Source organism: Gossypium hirsutum, chromosome A07, assembly GCF_007990345.1.
Source record: "Gossypium hirsutum isolate 1008001.06 chromosome A07, Gossypium_hirsutum_v2.1, whole genome shotgun sequence".
Lineage (NCBI taxonomy): Eukaryota > Viridiplantae > Streptophyta > Magnoliopsida > Malvales > Malvaceae > Gossypium > Gossypium hirsutum.
The window spans coordinates 89,687,485-89,700,947 of record NC_053430.1 but is presented as its reverse complement, the minus strand read 5'-3'; the positions used below and the strand labels follow the sequence as shown (position 1 = coordinate 89,700,947).

The following is a 13,463-nucleotide window of genomic DNA, read 5'->3' as shown; positions in this document are numbered from 1 at the left end:
AGAAATAAAAGAAAGAAAATTGTATTTAATTCAATTCAAGTGTTTTTTCATACACCTAATACAAGGTATTTATATATTTTTCACATGCTAAATTTAGCATGATTCATCCTAAGAATATATCAACTAAAAATTAGATTTTTTCTATTTATAAAATTTGAAAACTTCAAAAATCTAATTTAATTAGCCACTAATTTTGCAATGTTTTTAATTCGACCTATTTTTTGCTTCTTGTTCCAATTTAGCTCATTTTGCTTGATTTTAAATTTTTTCACTCCAATTTCATCCCTTTATAAGATTTAAGCAAGAAATCATAAGTTTAGTAGCATTCTATTAAAAAATTAGCCAAAAATAAATACATTAGAAGCATAAAATTAACTTGTTATCAGTTTCAATTCCAACATTAGCCTGCAACGGTGGCTGAAAATAGACCAGCTCCATCAGCTTCAACAAACTTGACATTTAACTCCATTACAACATTTTTGCTTGAGCAGTGTGATGATATGATCTCCTCCAGCTCAAACTCGCCTTTCACATCAAATAGTTCCAACTTAAAGGGGTCAACCGATGCCAGATATTTATATTGCAAGCTCAAAATTTCTTCCACGATTCGAACCTCTGACTTTCCTCCTTATTCTAGTCTGTAGCTTACGCAATTGAAGGGTACGGTTAAATGTCAATTCCATGGTCTGGGCCCCTGCAAATGCGACATCGAATTCTGTATTACAGATTTGACCGTCATAGTAAATGACAGATTTCACTAGTCGTCTCATTTCAATTTAGAACGAATTGGATATTTAGAACCAAAAAAATCTTCAAACGGTTATCCAAAAAAATGCAGACAACTCATAACTCAACTCTTTGATGTTTGATATGAATTTATTGCGTGCCTAAGTTCTGAATATTTAGGTGCTTTAATAGCAAAATAAAACAAGGAGAGAGGTAATTAATGGCTCATAATTCGTTTTTGGTGAAGCGCTTTCGTCGAATAATGGTAATGAAACGCTATTCAGTGCTCAAAAACGCGTTTCACAAATCACTAATTGAAATTAGACATGTGCTTCAGAGGGCATTAGTGCATCAAAATGTGTTTTAGATTTTATCTGGGATTTCCGGGGTTAGGTACTTTTTTTTTCCAAACTTTATGAAAATCTTAGAGAAAACATGTTTAGCTAGGCAAGCTTCCTTGCTGACATGGTAGGAAAACACGCCCAGCTAGACGCTTTTTCCTCTAAAACAGTGGAAAACGTGTCCAGCTTGGTATGCTTTTCTGCCCTGTCAGCAGGGAAGCTCGCCCAGCTAGATGAATTTTCTCTAACATTTTCAGAAAGTCTGGAAAGAAGAGTATTACTGACCCTGGGAAATTTTTGGTAGATTTGAAGCACGCTTTGAAGATATTCGATGAAAACGCTAGTCCTGCAACGTGTTTTCAACCAAGAGATTTTTTCCTTTACAATCTTACCTTTCCCCCGTGCTTATAAAATGGGGCTCCCCCTCTATACTCCATTATCCCAAAAGCATCATCTCTCTTGGCTTCCATCCCTCCACTTTACAATATTTCTCTCTTTTTGTTTTATTCACCGCTTCAGTGTTAAAAATTTTCGTCGCTAATATAATTTTTGATTCAAGGTAGTCTTGAGTTATCAATGATGCAATATTGCTCTAAGACACACACATTTCATATATCCTATCAAGATGAGACTATTACCTTAGAAACCTATCTTGTGGAAGTCATATTTCGGGGTTACATTGTAGGGCTTTTTACTATAATTGGCGTAATTTTTTTCTCCATTTCCACGTAATCGATATATTTAACCTTCCTTTTTATCCAAAGGTCAGCACTACCGTAGACATAGGAGGACTCTCAGGTTGGGAGCAATTGTTTTGGTGTAGTAAAGGTGATGTTCCTTTTCGGGGGACAATGGTTGTCGTTATTAAACAACACAGTAATAACTACAATTGCTACTGCTTCGACCCGAGTTTGACCTCTACTTTCATCGAAACATCCGCTTTCCTCCTGAGAGCCCTCTTGTGTCCACCTCGGTGTCAACTTTTGGATAAGAATGAAAGGTTAAAGATGCCCACTACTTGGAAATAGAGAAAACAATTATGTTGATTACACCAGAAAGCCCTTCGTTTTTTCCCTATAATTATGGCCTCCATATTATGTATGACATATATAAGGCATCATTTGTGGGTATCAAAAAAGCTTGAACTCGTGACCGCATAACAATTGTCAACTGGCCCCAATTATACTCGAACCCATGACCGCATTATGGCTGCCGACTAGGAACTCCACTTAGACTTTGACTCATGATTGTATCAAACATTGTCACCCCGAAACCTGATTTCTATAGGATGAGTTTTTGAGGTAATAGTCCTATCCCGACATAACATATGAAATGTATGTGTTATGAGTCGTGCTAACACATCCTCAACCCCTCAAATATACTAATAAACTTTCATGATTTTACCTTTAAAATCCTAACCCTAAGTCTTTAAAAAAACTATAATCCTAATCTTTACAAAAATAAAAAACCTAACCATAATTTTTAAAAAATTAAAAAAAAAAGGTGAAAAGCAAGTCCAACTTAAAAAACAATCTATTTCTCTATAATTTAAAAAAGAAATTTAAAAGACCGGATAGAAAAAAAAAGTCGGCAGGAAAATTGACTAAAAAAAATAAACTATTTTAGTAGATATATAATTTAGAAAGTTTGTATAATAATATAATAATAAACATAAACCTTTTAAAAAGTTAACAATAGGTGGACAGACAAGACAAGACAATCAATGTAGGAAATGATATTTGATTGAAAAATACAAAATTTATAATTGAGATGAAGTTATGGTTGATGTGGTGGATTATAAATAGAGGTTTAGGACATCACTGTCCCAATAAATTAAACAGGACCTCGTGTTTAAAGCACCGCCAATCCTTTTACCTCTTACAGCTTAATTTTTCTGAATGTCTTTTTGGTATTTCACGTAGGTTTTCAATATTATCTTTTTTTAAGACATAGAATTCAGTTTTTGTAGGATGCAATGTATTTTATTATTACATTTAATATTTTAATATTTTAATTTTGCGAATGAGTAATAATATAATATTTTTAAATTAAAAAAATATAAAATTAAGTGACACGAATTAAAGTTTCCTTTATCATTGAGGCTTCAAAATTATTTTTTAAATTCAAAATATAATTTTAAATTACGATTTCAAGCCAAAAATAACTTTTTTCAAATTAAATTATATTTTTTTGACTAATTAAATTATATTTTTAAATTGCAATTTAAACTCAAATAAAATATTTTGACTTCTGGCATTTTATGAATGCTTTTAATTGAAATTAGTTTAATTATTCTTATTAAAAAATCTAACATATTTTTTTTTATCTTACAATATCATGTCTGAATAAATATTTTATTATTTCAAAAATATTTTTTGACAACAATAATTAAAATGATCAAAAACCCTTTTTTTTCATAACTCCCCCTAAGATTTTAAAATAATTGAAGTTGTTTATAAGTAAAATAATATGTTTGAAATTTATTACAAATTTTAAATGAAAAAAATAATTTCTAGCTTAATATATTATTTGATAATTTTTTTTAATCTTATACATATATATATTTATTTGTCTAATGTAATACATTTATTTGACAAATTTTTAAAGAATTAGGATTTATTTTAAAAAAATCATAATTAATTAATAATATTAACAATTAAATTTTATTAAATTAACCTTAAAATTTTAAAAAAATTCACAACCATCAAATTATATTTAAATAAATTAAATTAATTTATAAATAACACTAAATTTATTCTATTAATAAAATCATAAAAAATAATATTAAAATTCAAACCAATTTTAAAACTTAAAAATTAAAATTTTGATTACCAGAAGTCATCATTTTTCAGTCAAAATAAGAAAAATAAATAATTTAATGACGTTATAAAAGAGAGAAAAGAACATAAAAAGAAGAAAGCACATGGGGTGTTTGATGAGTACATTGACGCACGTGCCGATAAGGTAAGCGGCAAGCCTCACTGTCTGTATGGTTCTTGAATTTCATTTCCCAGAGTCAAGGGAGACAAAACATTATATTAATCCTTTCTCTTTCCTTTTTGTACGAAAACCCATTCAAAGTACTCTGGATTCATCACTCTCCCTCTTTTATTATCATTCTAACAATCCCTTCTTCCTACAACTTAAAAAGAAACACTCTGGTTTTGATCCTTGTTGGTTTTGTTGATCTGGGTATAATCGAAAATTTGTTGGGGGGAGGCGAGTGGGGATGAGGAAGAGGGAAAGGGAGAATCCGTGTGGGATATGCGGCCACTATCACAAGTACGAAGAAGAGGAAGTTTGTGGGATATGTGGCCATAGAATTCCCCTCTCTTCTGACAAATCATCGCTTCAAGTCAGTGCTTTTCCCTCCCTCATCTTGCCTGGCTTTCTTTATTTGGGTAGCTATGATAACGCCTCTCGCTCTGAGCTTCTAAAGACCCAGGGAATTACTCATGTCCTTAATGTAGGCCCCTTCTTCTCCTTTCATTAATGTGTATGTTTGCTTATGGTATTACTATCAGCTTATGGTTTTTATATTTAAATTTATGGGTTTTGTGATCCAATGTAGTTTGGAAAAGTTGACTTATGATTGTTCTCTAATTCATATAAAAAGGGTAAATTAGGAATTGATTTTAGTGCTGTATGTTTAAGGTTTTTATGCTGCTGTTTTTGTATAATATTGATGGGTTTTCTGCATTCCAAGTATTTGGCATCGGAAGTAGGAAATTAGTAACTAACTTAGTTCCTTTTGCCTTTGCTTGTTTCTAAGTATAGAAAGGGTGGCTTTGCTTAGCATGAAGAATGGAAGGGAGTGAGAATGGAGAATTTTGTTAATTAAATGATAAATATTCATAACCACTTTCCTAGTTTATAGCTTAACCAAAGCTTAATGGAGGAGGATCTTGTAATTACATTGATCTAAAAAATTCCTATGTCAGTTGTACTACCTATTATGGAAGTCTTATGATTATCTGCATGGTTAGTGGTATGAATGAAAGATTAGTTATAGCTTTGGGAATAGTGTGAAGTTAATAGGTGTACTATCCAGTTTTAATGAATTTTCCTTGAGACTCTACTTTAGGCCTTAACCTTTCGGGTAAACTTACTGTTGAGTTAAACTGGATATCTAGGATAAATAATGGGTAATATTCGTTGGTGCTTTCTATTTGCGGATGAGGCTGAGACCACTATTATTGATCTTAAGCTGGAAACTTGGGGAAGAAGTTTGACATAAAATGTGTGATATTGATGAGGCAACACCAGAACAGGATGTGAGGGTGCAATTTATCAAACTTAGAACTAGAAATAATGGTAAGATTTGATAGTCAAATGGTCCTAAGAGCAGTTCTGTTGATCTTTTAGTCCTTAGCCTTTGAAAGGAGAACCTGAGGGTTCATCATAAATTGAGGTTTTAAGATTTTCGTAGTGTTTAATGGAGAATTATACAACATTAAACCTTGCATGGCACTGGATCACATGCAGCATTATTGAGAAAGATGTACTGAGCTACTTTTTCACTATAGTAAAGGGATGTCCTTTCGATAGTAAATTACAATTCTATTCACAGCCATCATACATATAGAATCAGAAGGTGGCTAAACATAGCAGCCAATGAATAGCTTCTTTGTTAGATTTACACAATATCCAAACCCATATATTCTGTTTGCCATTTGCAAGGGCAAAAATTGGAATTTTGTAGGAATGGGGTCAAAGCAGTAAGAACACTTCTGTATCAAAGAATGGTATTAGGGATGAGGAGAAAATGGAATTGGGGACTGTCTCCACAGGATATGCTTTTGATATTGGAAATCATAACTGTTAAACTAAGTTGATAGTAATACTCTAACCACCTTCCAATGCCATCAGGGAGGGAATTGGAAGGATCGTTTTGGCAGGTGGTAAGGGTGATGGTGTGAAGATCCATTCTTTTTCAGTTTTCATTGTACAGTTTGTTCTCTTTGTTTGATGTTGCATCTGCTTAAATACATATTAATGGCTATCATGCATCTTAGCTTACACTTATGGCATATTCTTATATTATTTACAACATCTCTTTGCAGACTGTACCTGCTTGTCAAAATCTCTACAAGAATTCCTTTACCTATCACTGCCTGCAAGATGGCAAAATTTTACTATTTGATGATGCAATACAATTTTTAGGTGCGGAATGTTTGTGTTGTATTATCAAGTTTCAGTTTACAGTCAAAAGGTTAATTTTGGTATCACCTCTTTTGTGCATGACTTTGGTATTCCCTCTTTGATGCCTCAAACATTTTTTCCTTTGCAAATTTCAAGAGGTTGATCTGAGCAGAATTAAATATATATGCTTCCTAGGGGCTCTGCATGTTCACAAATTTGAAACCTTGCTGAAATGTTTTCTTTACATCTCAATCATTTTTTCCAACTTGATAATCTTGTGTGATTTGCTCTGCTCATGATGCCCTTTCATTAACCTAGTTAAAAATGGAAGTTGGAGAGTTTTGCTTGCAGATACACGAACAATAAGTAAATAATGTTTGGTAGTTGCATTGTAGTAGCTCAGACACTTCGAGTTGACATGTTGCATAGTTTTATTTTCTCATCGGTATATTATGACATGTGGTTCATTTCTGCAGAGCAATGTGAGAGGGATAAGGCTCGAGTCCTTGTTCACTGCATGTCAGGAAAAAATAGGTTGATTTTTATTTTACTGCTCCATTATTTTGTTATCCAAGTAATGCACACTAAAACAAACATGAGTATGTTGAAGCAGTGTTTTCCTCTTTCTCTTTTATCTTATATTATACAAGAAAGAAATTCAAATTTGAATGCTGAAAATAGGATTTTGCATATAAACTACGGTGGAAGAACCTAGTACCTCACCCCTGAAAATGGGAGATTACCTGCTTGGTATGTGTGTAATACCTCTTTTTTTTTTTAATTGGGGAAGGGGGATCGACTAGCATTGAGGCAAAAATGCTCAGGTGTGTTTACGCTTATTTAAATGGAACAAATTGCTAGTGAGGATGATTATATTCTTTCTAACAGGTCACCAGCTATTGTAGTAGCTTTCTTGATGAAATCTAAAGGATGGAGGCTTCCACAAAGCTACCAGTGGGTGAAAGAACGGAGACCATCTGTTGATATAAGTCAAGGTATTTACTAGCTTTGACTTAGATTACCTAATATTTATGGAAGCCATTTTATGTTGTTACCTTAGCTGATTGAATTCATTCGCTTAATTTAAAACTTAAGAATGCTACTTGGTATTATTCGAAAGAGGAAAAGGTCTAATGCTGCTGCCATCACTATGTTCTTGGTTTCCGGTCCGAATTTGTTAGATCTCGTGCGAAGGGTTGATGCTTATGTTTCCTAGTGTTTAACATCCATTTGAGAGAGAATGTGGAGGTAGAAATGCTTTATTCACGAGTAATCATGTATAATGTATTTGTGTAAAAAGTAGCAAGTGTTGCAAATTTCAGTATGATTAAAATTTAGTTTAGATATTATAGACTTTTGAGGCCGCTGTTCGGGGATATAGGAAATTTGCACTTCAGAACTTGCGTACATGATTGCATGACTCAAGCTAAACATTAGGTCCAGTAGACTTAATAGTTTGTGATGTTTATTCATATGTGATTTTTCCGTTGTTAATTTTTGATATATTATTTTGTACTATACTCTGATTGTCATTTGCTGTTTGGTGACTGGCAGCCGTCTACCAGCAATTGCAGGAATATGAGCAAAAGCTGTATGGATCATCAAATAGTAGCAATCTTGCTCTGCTTTCCTTCCAACCTGGTGGAGCTCCACTCAACTTCAGCCTCTCAGAGGTAAAAGATCCAGTTCCGGTTCCTGTTCCTGTTCCTATTCCTGCTTTCAGTAATCTCGGCGGTGCATCTATATTTGCCCGTCTGCTACCACACGAGTTCACGTTTGGAGCCAGTCAGACCCAGAAAAATGTCTATGAAAACCTAGCCAACCCTAGTGGCTGTGATATTTCAATGGATAACACTTAAAATGGCTGTAAATTACCAGTAAATGTCTAAATTTTCTGACTTGTTAGATTTGGCGAGTTGGTACCTTCTTTCTCTGGGTGGCTTTGAATGTTAATGAAGCCCACACTTATGGCTCGTCCCAAATTTCATATACAAAGATAACGTCCATCCATGCATCCATACTAATTATTTTTCTTCATTTCCATATTAGTACGTTCTTGTTCTGAAGCAGTATGAACAGTTTCCTGTAATATGCCATTATAGTAGGTAATATGCTGCGCTTCCCATTTTAACAGGAGTACTGCAAGTAAATAAACATATTACTCAATTAACATTAAACAACGAGGCATTGATAAATTTATGTCTCTTCTCATATCATCCTATAAAAATAAAGTACAAAGGAAAAGAAATTTACATCATTGACTTGCAACATTTCCAAACCAAGTTAGTTCTTTACAAATAATTTCTGGAATTATTACGATACAAGTACGCAGAATCCTGCATCTATATCTGTGTCTGTTCATTCACACAATTTCACAATTTACCTCTTATGCAATTTCTTCACCATTTTGAATGTCTTTTAGCCGTATATATTAACACACATTTCAAAGGTTTATAATAAAACTAGTAGGCAATACATGTTTCAAGGGAGGACTTGGCTAGCCATAAAAGACCAGGGTCGTTCCGCTTTAACACTAGGTAAGTTTCTGCTTTCCCAATTTCATCCAATATAACATCTTCACTGAAACCAATCAAAAGAAGAATTTCCATGGCAGCTGCAACAACAAAAAACCTCTGTCAATAAAGATGGCCTTAAATTCTTTGCATCCAACTCCATTCTAATGCACTCTTTAACTATGCTACCCAGACTTGAAGGTGAATTTCAAATACAAGTACATATCCAACACTGAGTATCCTTTCTTTCTTTCTTAAAGTTTCCCCTTGTATTTGGAGAAACATGCCCCCATACCATGTCAAATGTGTCAAAACATGGATACTTCAATAAAAAATAGCAGAGTCTGGATAATATAGTTTTTTGAGAAAGTTTGCTCTTATCCTTACTAGAGAAATGCACATTTTCCTCCTAATCTAATTAAAATTCTACTGGAAAAAGCCTCTTTAATATATCAAAAATAAATAAAGAGGTGGAAGGAAGGGGAAAGAATAAAAAGAAACAAACCTTTGTAATTTGCAATATTTCTTTGGATTATAGGATTGGCCTGCAACATACACCATTATTAGTAAGCACACAAAGATTGGATGAAAAAAGGGATTCCACTACATAAAAGAGTTAATACAACAGATTTAACTCATGGACAAGAGTAACAACAATTCTACCTTCCGAAGTCTTCTAAATTTCATTTCATCTGGGTGTTCAATCACATTTCTGCAAACAAAGAAAATAATTCCAGCCTTTATTGGTAATTTTAGTTCACAAAACAAAGACAACAAAATATGATAGGCGGAATAAGCATGAACTACTTCTATAGGAGTTTGCAAGAGGCAGGCCCAGTTACATGGTATCAATGCTTAATTGTGTTTTTAAGGAAATGGATATAGAATTTAAGGATAGTCAAGTAAGAAAACATACCTAATAATCTTAAAAAGAGTTTGCAGAACAACAGTTGCCTTGGTGGGATTGACTTCAGCCCGCAACATCTCAATGGCCTTTTGCAGACGGCTACAAACACCAGTCACAGTGTCTTGAATTCTCTGTAATTCTTGATCATCCAGATCTGGCTCATCAATTTTCATATTGGATATTCCCAATTGTGGTAATAGCTTATCATCTGGATCCGGCTCTGCTTGTAGTATTTCATTTGCTTTAGCATCAGGATCAGGTTCTTTATAACCTTGGTTGAAATGTGCTTGATCTTCCAAGGTTTCAGTTGTTATGTGATGACGAGGATCATAATTTGCTCTGTTCACACATCCCGAAATGCTAGATTGTGCTTCTACATCATTAGGATCTGGCTCATCTATGGTCTCACTTGTCTGAATCTTGGTGTCCAGAGCTGGCATCACCACAGGTTCAACCACATTTCCAGAACTTGAAGAAGCACCCGAATCATCAGGATCAGGCTCTTCATTTGAACTCATGGCTGTTGATTTCCCAAGAGTCATCTGAGATTGAGAACTGTTTTCAGTGGATTCAGAATGATGTTTCAGTTGCAGAGTTTCAGCATGAAGCAAATCATCCGGATCAGGCTCACACTTGTTTTGATTGTCAGCAAGGCCATCAGAATCTGATTCATAAGCATGTTTCCCCTGAGCCCTAATTTGACATTGAATATCTAGATTTTCATCTCCATCATCCATAACCAACTCAGAATCATCAGGTTCTGGCTCATCATGTGTTTCAGATGCGTCCACATTGGCAGGAGTGTTTATCAGACGACGAAAAGCAGCAGCTACAGAAGACGCACGGGCATTTTCCAGCAAAGTTGACATATTTCCACCAACCTTCTGAGAATTTCTGCCATCTTCAACATAATATTCTTCATAGTTCTCCGAGTGTCTGATTCCACTTAAAGCGTGGCCCCTAGATTTGGTCCAGTCTAGGCTAGCAGCTTCTTCATTCAACTGCAAGCAAAGAGAGAGGAAGAGAGAGAGTAATATCAGATCAAGATAATGTTTCTTTGTCTAGACAATAATTTGATCATGAAGCATTGTTTCCTACTATAAAAGTGTGCATAGAAAAGGTAGTTTTACCTGTTTATCAAGGGCATGAAAATTTGAATCATGTTCAGAAAATACCATATGAGCCTGAAATATAAAGAAGCGCAATTCTCAATCAGTCATTTGTTAATTTTTCTCTACCACCTCCCTCCATTTTTGGGATTACGATAACTAATCATTGGTAACATTTCTACTACTCATAATTAAAATTTGTTCAAGAATGCTTACAAGTTCATGTAGAAGAGTTTTTTTTATGCTCTCATATTTCCTGAATCCTTTGAGGTCATCGGTTCGAAGACGGAGAGATATTTCTTCTCCATGATTCTGAAAGAACAAATAAGGATCAACAATAAAAAATAATGGGAAGTACAGAAGTTGAGAGATTCAAGATATGATGTTTTTCTAAGCTAAAATAGGCCATTACCTTATTAAAGCCTAGAATGCATTTGGGACTCACACCAACATAACCAACTGGAGCCATCTCAGTCATTATTCCTACACGCCATCGATGCTTTGTAAAAGAACAAGCAGAAATTAGTTTAGCAGGGCTTACAAGAGTCAGTTAACCAAATTAGTACGGGTAAATATGGATCTGATGGTACCTTGCTCATGATAGCAATGATTCCAGGGTCTGCAGCAAGCATGTGCATCCTTTTTAATGCCTCAGAAGCTGGTGGGTGTAACTGGTAACAGACAGCAATCAGGATATCAGAAAAGATAAATGGTTGCCTGTCATTTCATTAGATTCACATAATGACAAATAGTACATGAAAGATAACATAATTTAAGATGACTGATGCACTTATGCATCTCTTAATTTGCAAAATCAGGAATTTAGAGCCAAAAATCATTTCTTCATCAAACAGAGGCTACCTTTTTCATAGAACTGCTATTTGTAACACCAACCATGAAGATATAACAACAGTTTTTGTGTTACCAACAACGCTCCTATCCCGATAACCCTCAGTACTAATAAATGTGCTTTTTTTTTGTGTAAAATTTTAATTATCAATATAATCCAAGTGAATCTTGAGAAACAAAGATTGCATCAATGGCCTTTCTTTTTCAATTATTCTTTACTTAGATTCATATTGTCAATGGTAATGAAGTCAGAGGTACCTCTACTCCTGGAATATGAAGAGTGCGAAAATCACAAAAGATATAAGGTCCTTGAGGAAGTCTTATTGGAACATTGGAGGGTCCATCTGACATTCGCTGCCTCAGTCTCCTTTCCTCTTCACTGAATCCAATTATTCTCATGTCTACCTTCGAGTTTTGTATAACTCGGTCAACTTCATCCTCTGATACCCCCATCATCCTGACAGATTTTCCCTGACATTAGATGAAACAAAGTACCATAAGTTGGCATAGAATGTTAAACAAGTGTGAAAAATCCAGTTAAACATGCCCATATATCACTTCCTGTTAATTACTTCAACCTCTTTAGCAATAATCCTCCAAACCATTCTTGTGAAAAATTTCAACCAAAGACAATTACGCCCGAGGCTAAGAAATATGAACAAAACAACACAAACAAGTTGCTTTCTAACTGAAAAGACATGCTCAGGCTTTTGAAACTCAAAATCCAATTGTCAACTGAACATAAATTGTGACTCATAGGGATTAGACTATTAGCATATTCACCAATTGCCTCTCGTTTGGGTGAAAGGAAGCTTATTGTACTTAGCATTAAACAATAAACCTTGTAATGGATATATACACTACCATGAAAACTGAAGCCTCTTGCAAACTTAAGCATGAATGCTCATCTGAGAAAGGGTGAAGCATTCGCGAGCCTTTGCCCGACAATTGGGGAACAATAAGGCGCATAGTATCCGACTTAACATCAGTCAACTTCTGCAGCTCATCGCCTAGCTCCTTGAGATTTGCACCAGAATCCATTTCCACCATATACTTGTTTCCTCTCCATATAACAGTCACATTCACCATATTTTCTCCCTCTTCTGTGTTGCACTATAACATTAAATAAAAAAGAGAAAAAGAAAAACTTTTAATCACTTTCTAAAGCAAAAGATTTTCATGATCACAATCACAATCACAAACACAATCTTTTTCCTTTTTTAAAATTCCCAAACAAATATCTGACTTCAAAATTGAAGTTTGTTGAATAAAGGTTGTCAATTTAACAACTAAATTTCGGCACCCAGATCGCTATTTAAATTGAAAAAAAAACTCAATTTATAGCAGAATTGAACAAATTTTTACATGCAAATTAAGGTTTAAAATGAAGAAATAAGGATGAGAAAAAAGAGCCAGATTGAGAAAATTGATGGAATTTTGTTTTTACCTGAGGAATTGATGGGTATTTTCTCTTACAGGGGAGGGAATATTCTTCCTGAGGAGCAATTAACATAAAGGGGCAAAAATAAATAAATATACAGCAAAATTACGGAGTAGTCGGGGTTTTAATTTACTTATATATATAGGAGGAACGGGTAGCTTAGGATAAGAGGCGGTACATACATTTTAACACGTGTTAAGCTAATATGCGCGGCTGTCTTGGGTCTTCCTTACGCATTTGCTGGCGTTTCGCAATTGGGAAGTATCTGGAACACTGAGATCGTATCTTTTGTAAACGAATGAAAACGAGTCTGACCAAAAAATAATAATAATAACCATGAAATGGACAACTTTAAAAATTTTGCTATAATTTCGTCTGTTTTTTTATAACATATCACCAACCTAGAGCTGATCATGGGCTGGGCGGCCCGGCCCG

General features: G+C 34.3%; 2 protein-coding genes across 2 annotated transcripts; one reads left to right on the top strand and one right to left on the bottom strand.

The window, feature by feature from the left end:
• Positions 1 to 4,009: 4,009 nt before the first annotated feature.
• On the top strand, positions 4,010 to 8,246 carry LOC107955728 (protein-tyrosine-phosphatase IBR5). Its single transcript, XM_041116560.1, has 5 exons — positions 4,010 to 4,533; positions 6,131 to 6,230; positions 6,686 to 6,743; positions 7,098 to 7,204; positions 7,764 to 8,246. The coding sequence occupies exons 1-5, from the start codon at positions 4,297 to 4,299 to the stop codon at positions 8,066 to 8,068; spliced, it is 807 nt and encodes a 268-aa protein (XP_040972494.1). The 5' UTR covers positions 4,010 to 4,296; the 3' UTR covers positions 8,069 to 8,246.
• Positions 8,247 to 8,449: 203 nt separating this feature from the next.
• LOC107955727 (uncharacterized) lies at positions 8,450 to 13,193 on the bottom strand. Its single transcript, XM_016891535.2, has 11 exons — positions 13,035 to 13,193; positions 12,452 to 12,700; positions 11,846 to 12,058; positions 11,329 to 11,409; positions 11,151 to 11,237; positions 10,955 to 11,050; positions 10,760 to 10,813; positions 9,639 to 10,630; positions 9,386 to 9,434; positions 9,228 to 9,267; positions 8,450 to 8,823 (listed from the first exon to the last, which is right to left on the bottom strand). The coding sequence occupies exons 1-11, from the start codon at positions 13,098 to 13,100 to the stop codon at positions 8,672 to 8,674; spliced, it is 2,079 nt and encodes a 692-aa protein (XP_016747024.2). The 5' UTR covers positions 13,101 to 13,193; the 3' UTR covers positions 8,450 to 8,671.
• Positions 13,194 to 13,463: the final 270 nt, after the last annotated feature.

What these genes read in the sequence shown, in the direction of transcription:
- LOC107955727 (XM_016891535.2), bottom strand. Translation starts at nt 13,100, where the DNA reads ATGTTAATTGCTCCTCAGGAAGAATATTCCCTCCCCTGTAAGAGAAAA. An exon ending in TTCATGCCCTTGATAAACAG is followed by an intron (nt 10,631 to 10,759) that starts GTAAAACTACCT and finishes CTTTGCTTGCAG; the next exon opens with TTGAATGAAGAAGCTGCTAG. An exon ending in AATTTAGAAGACTTCGGAAG is followed by an intron (nt 9,268 to 9,385) that starts GTAGAATTGTTG and finishes TGTATGTTGCAG; the next exon opens with GCCAATCCTATAATCCAAAG.
- LOC107955728 (XM_041116560.1), top strand. Translation starts at nt 4,297, where the DNA reads ATGAGGAAGAGGGAAAGGGAGAATCCGTGTGGGATATGCGGCCACTAT. An exon ending in TGATGCAATACAATTTTTAG is followed by an intron (nt 6,231 to 6,685) that starts GTGCGGAATGTT and finishes TCATTTCTGCAG; the next exon opens with AGCAATGTGAGAGGGATAAG. An exon ending in TGCATGTCAGGAAAAAATAG is followed by an intron (nt 6,744 to 7,097) that starts GTTGATTTTTAT and finishes TCTTTCTAACAG; the next exon opens with GTCACCAGCTATTGTAGTAG.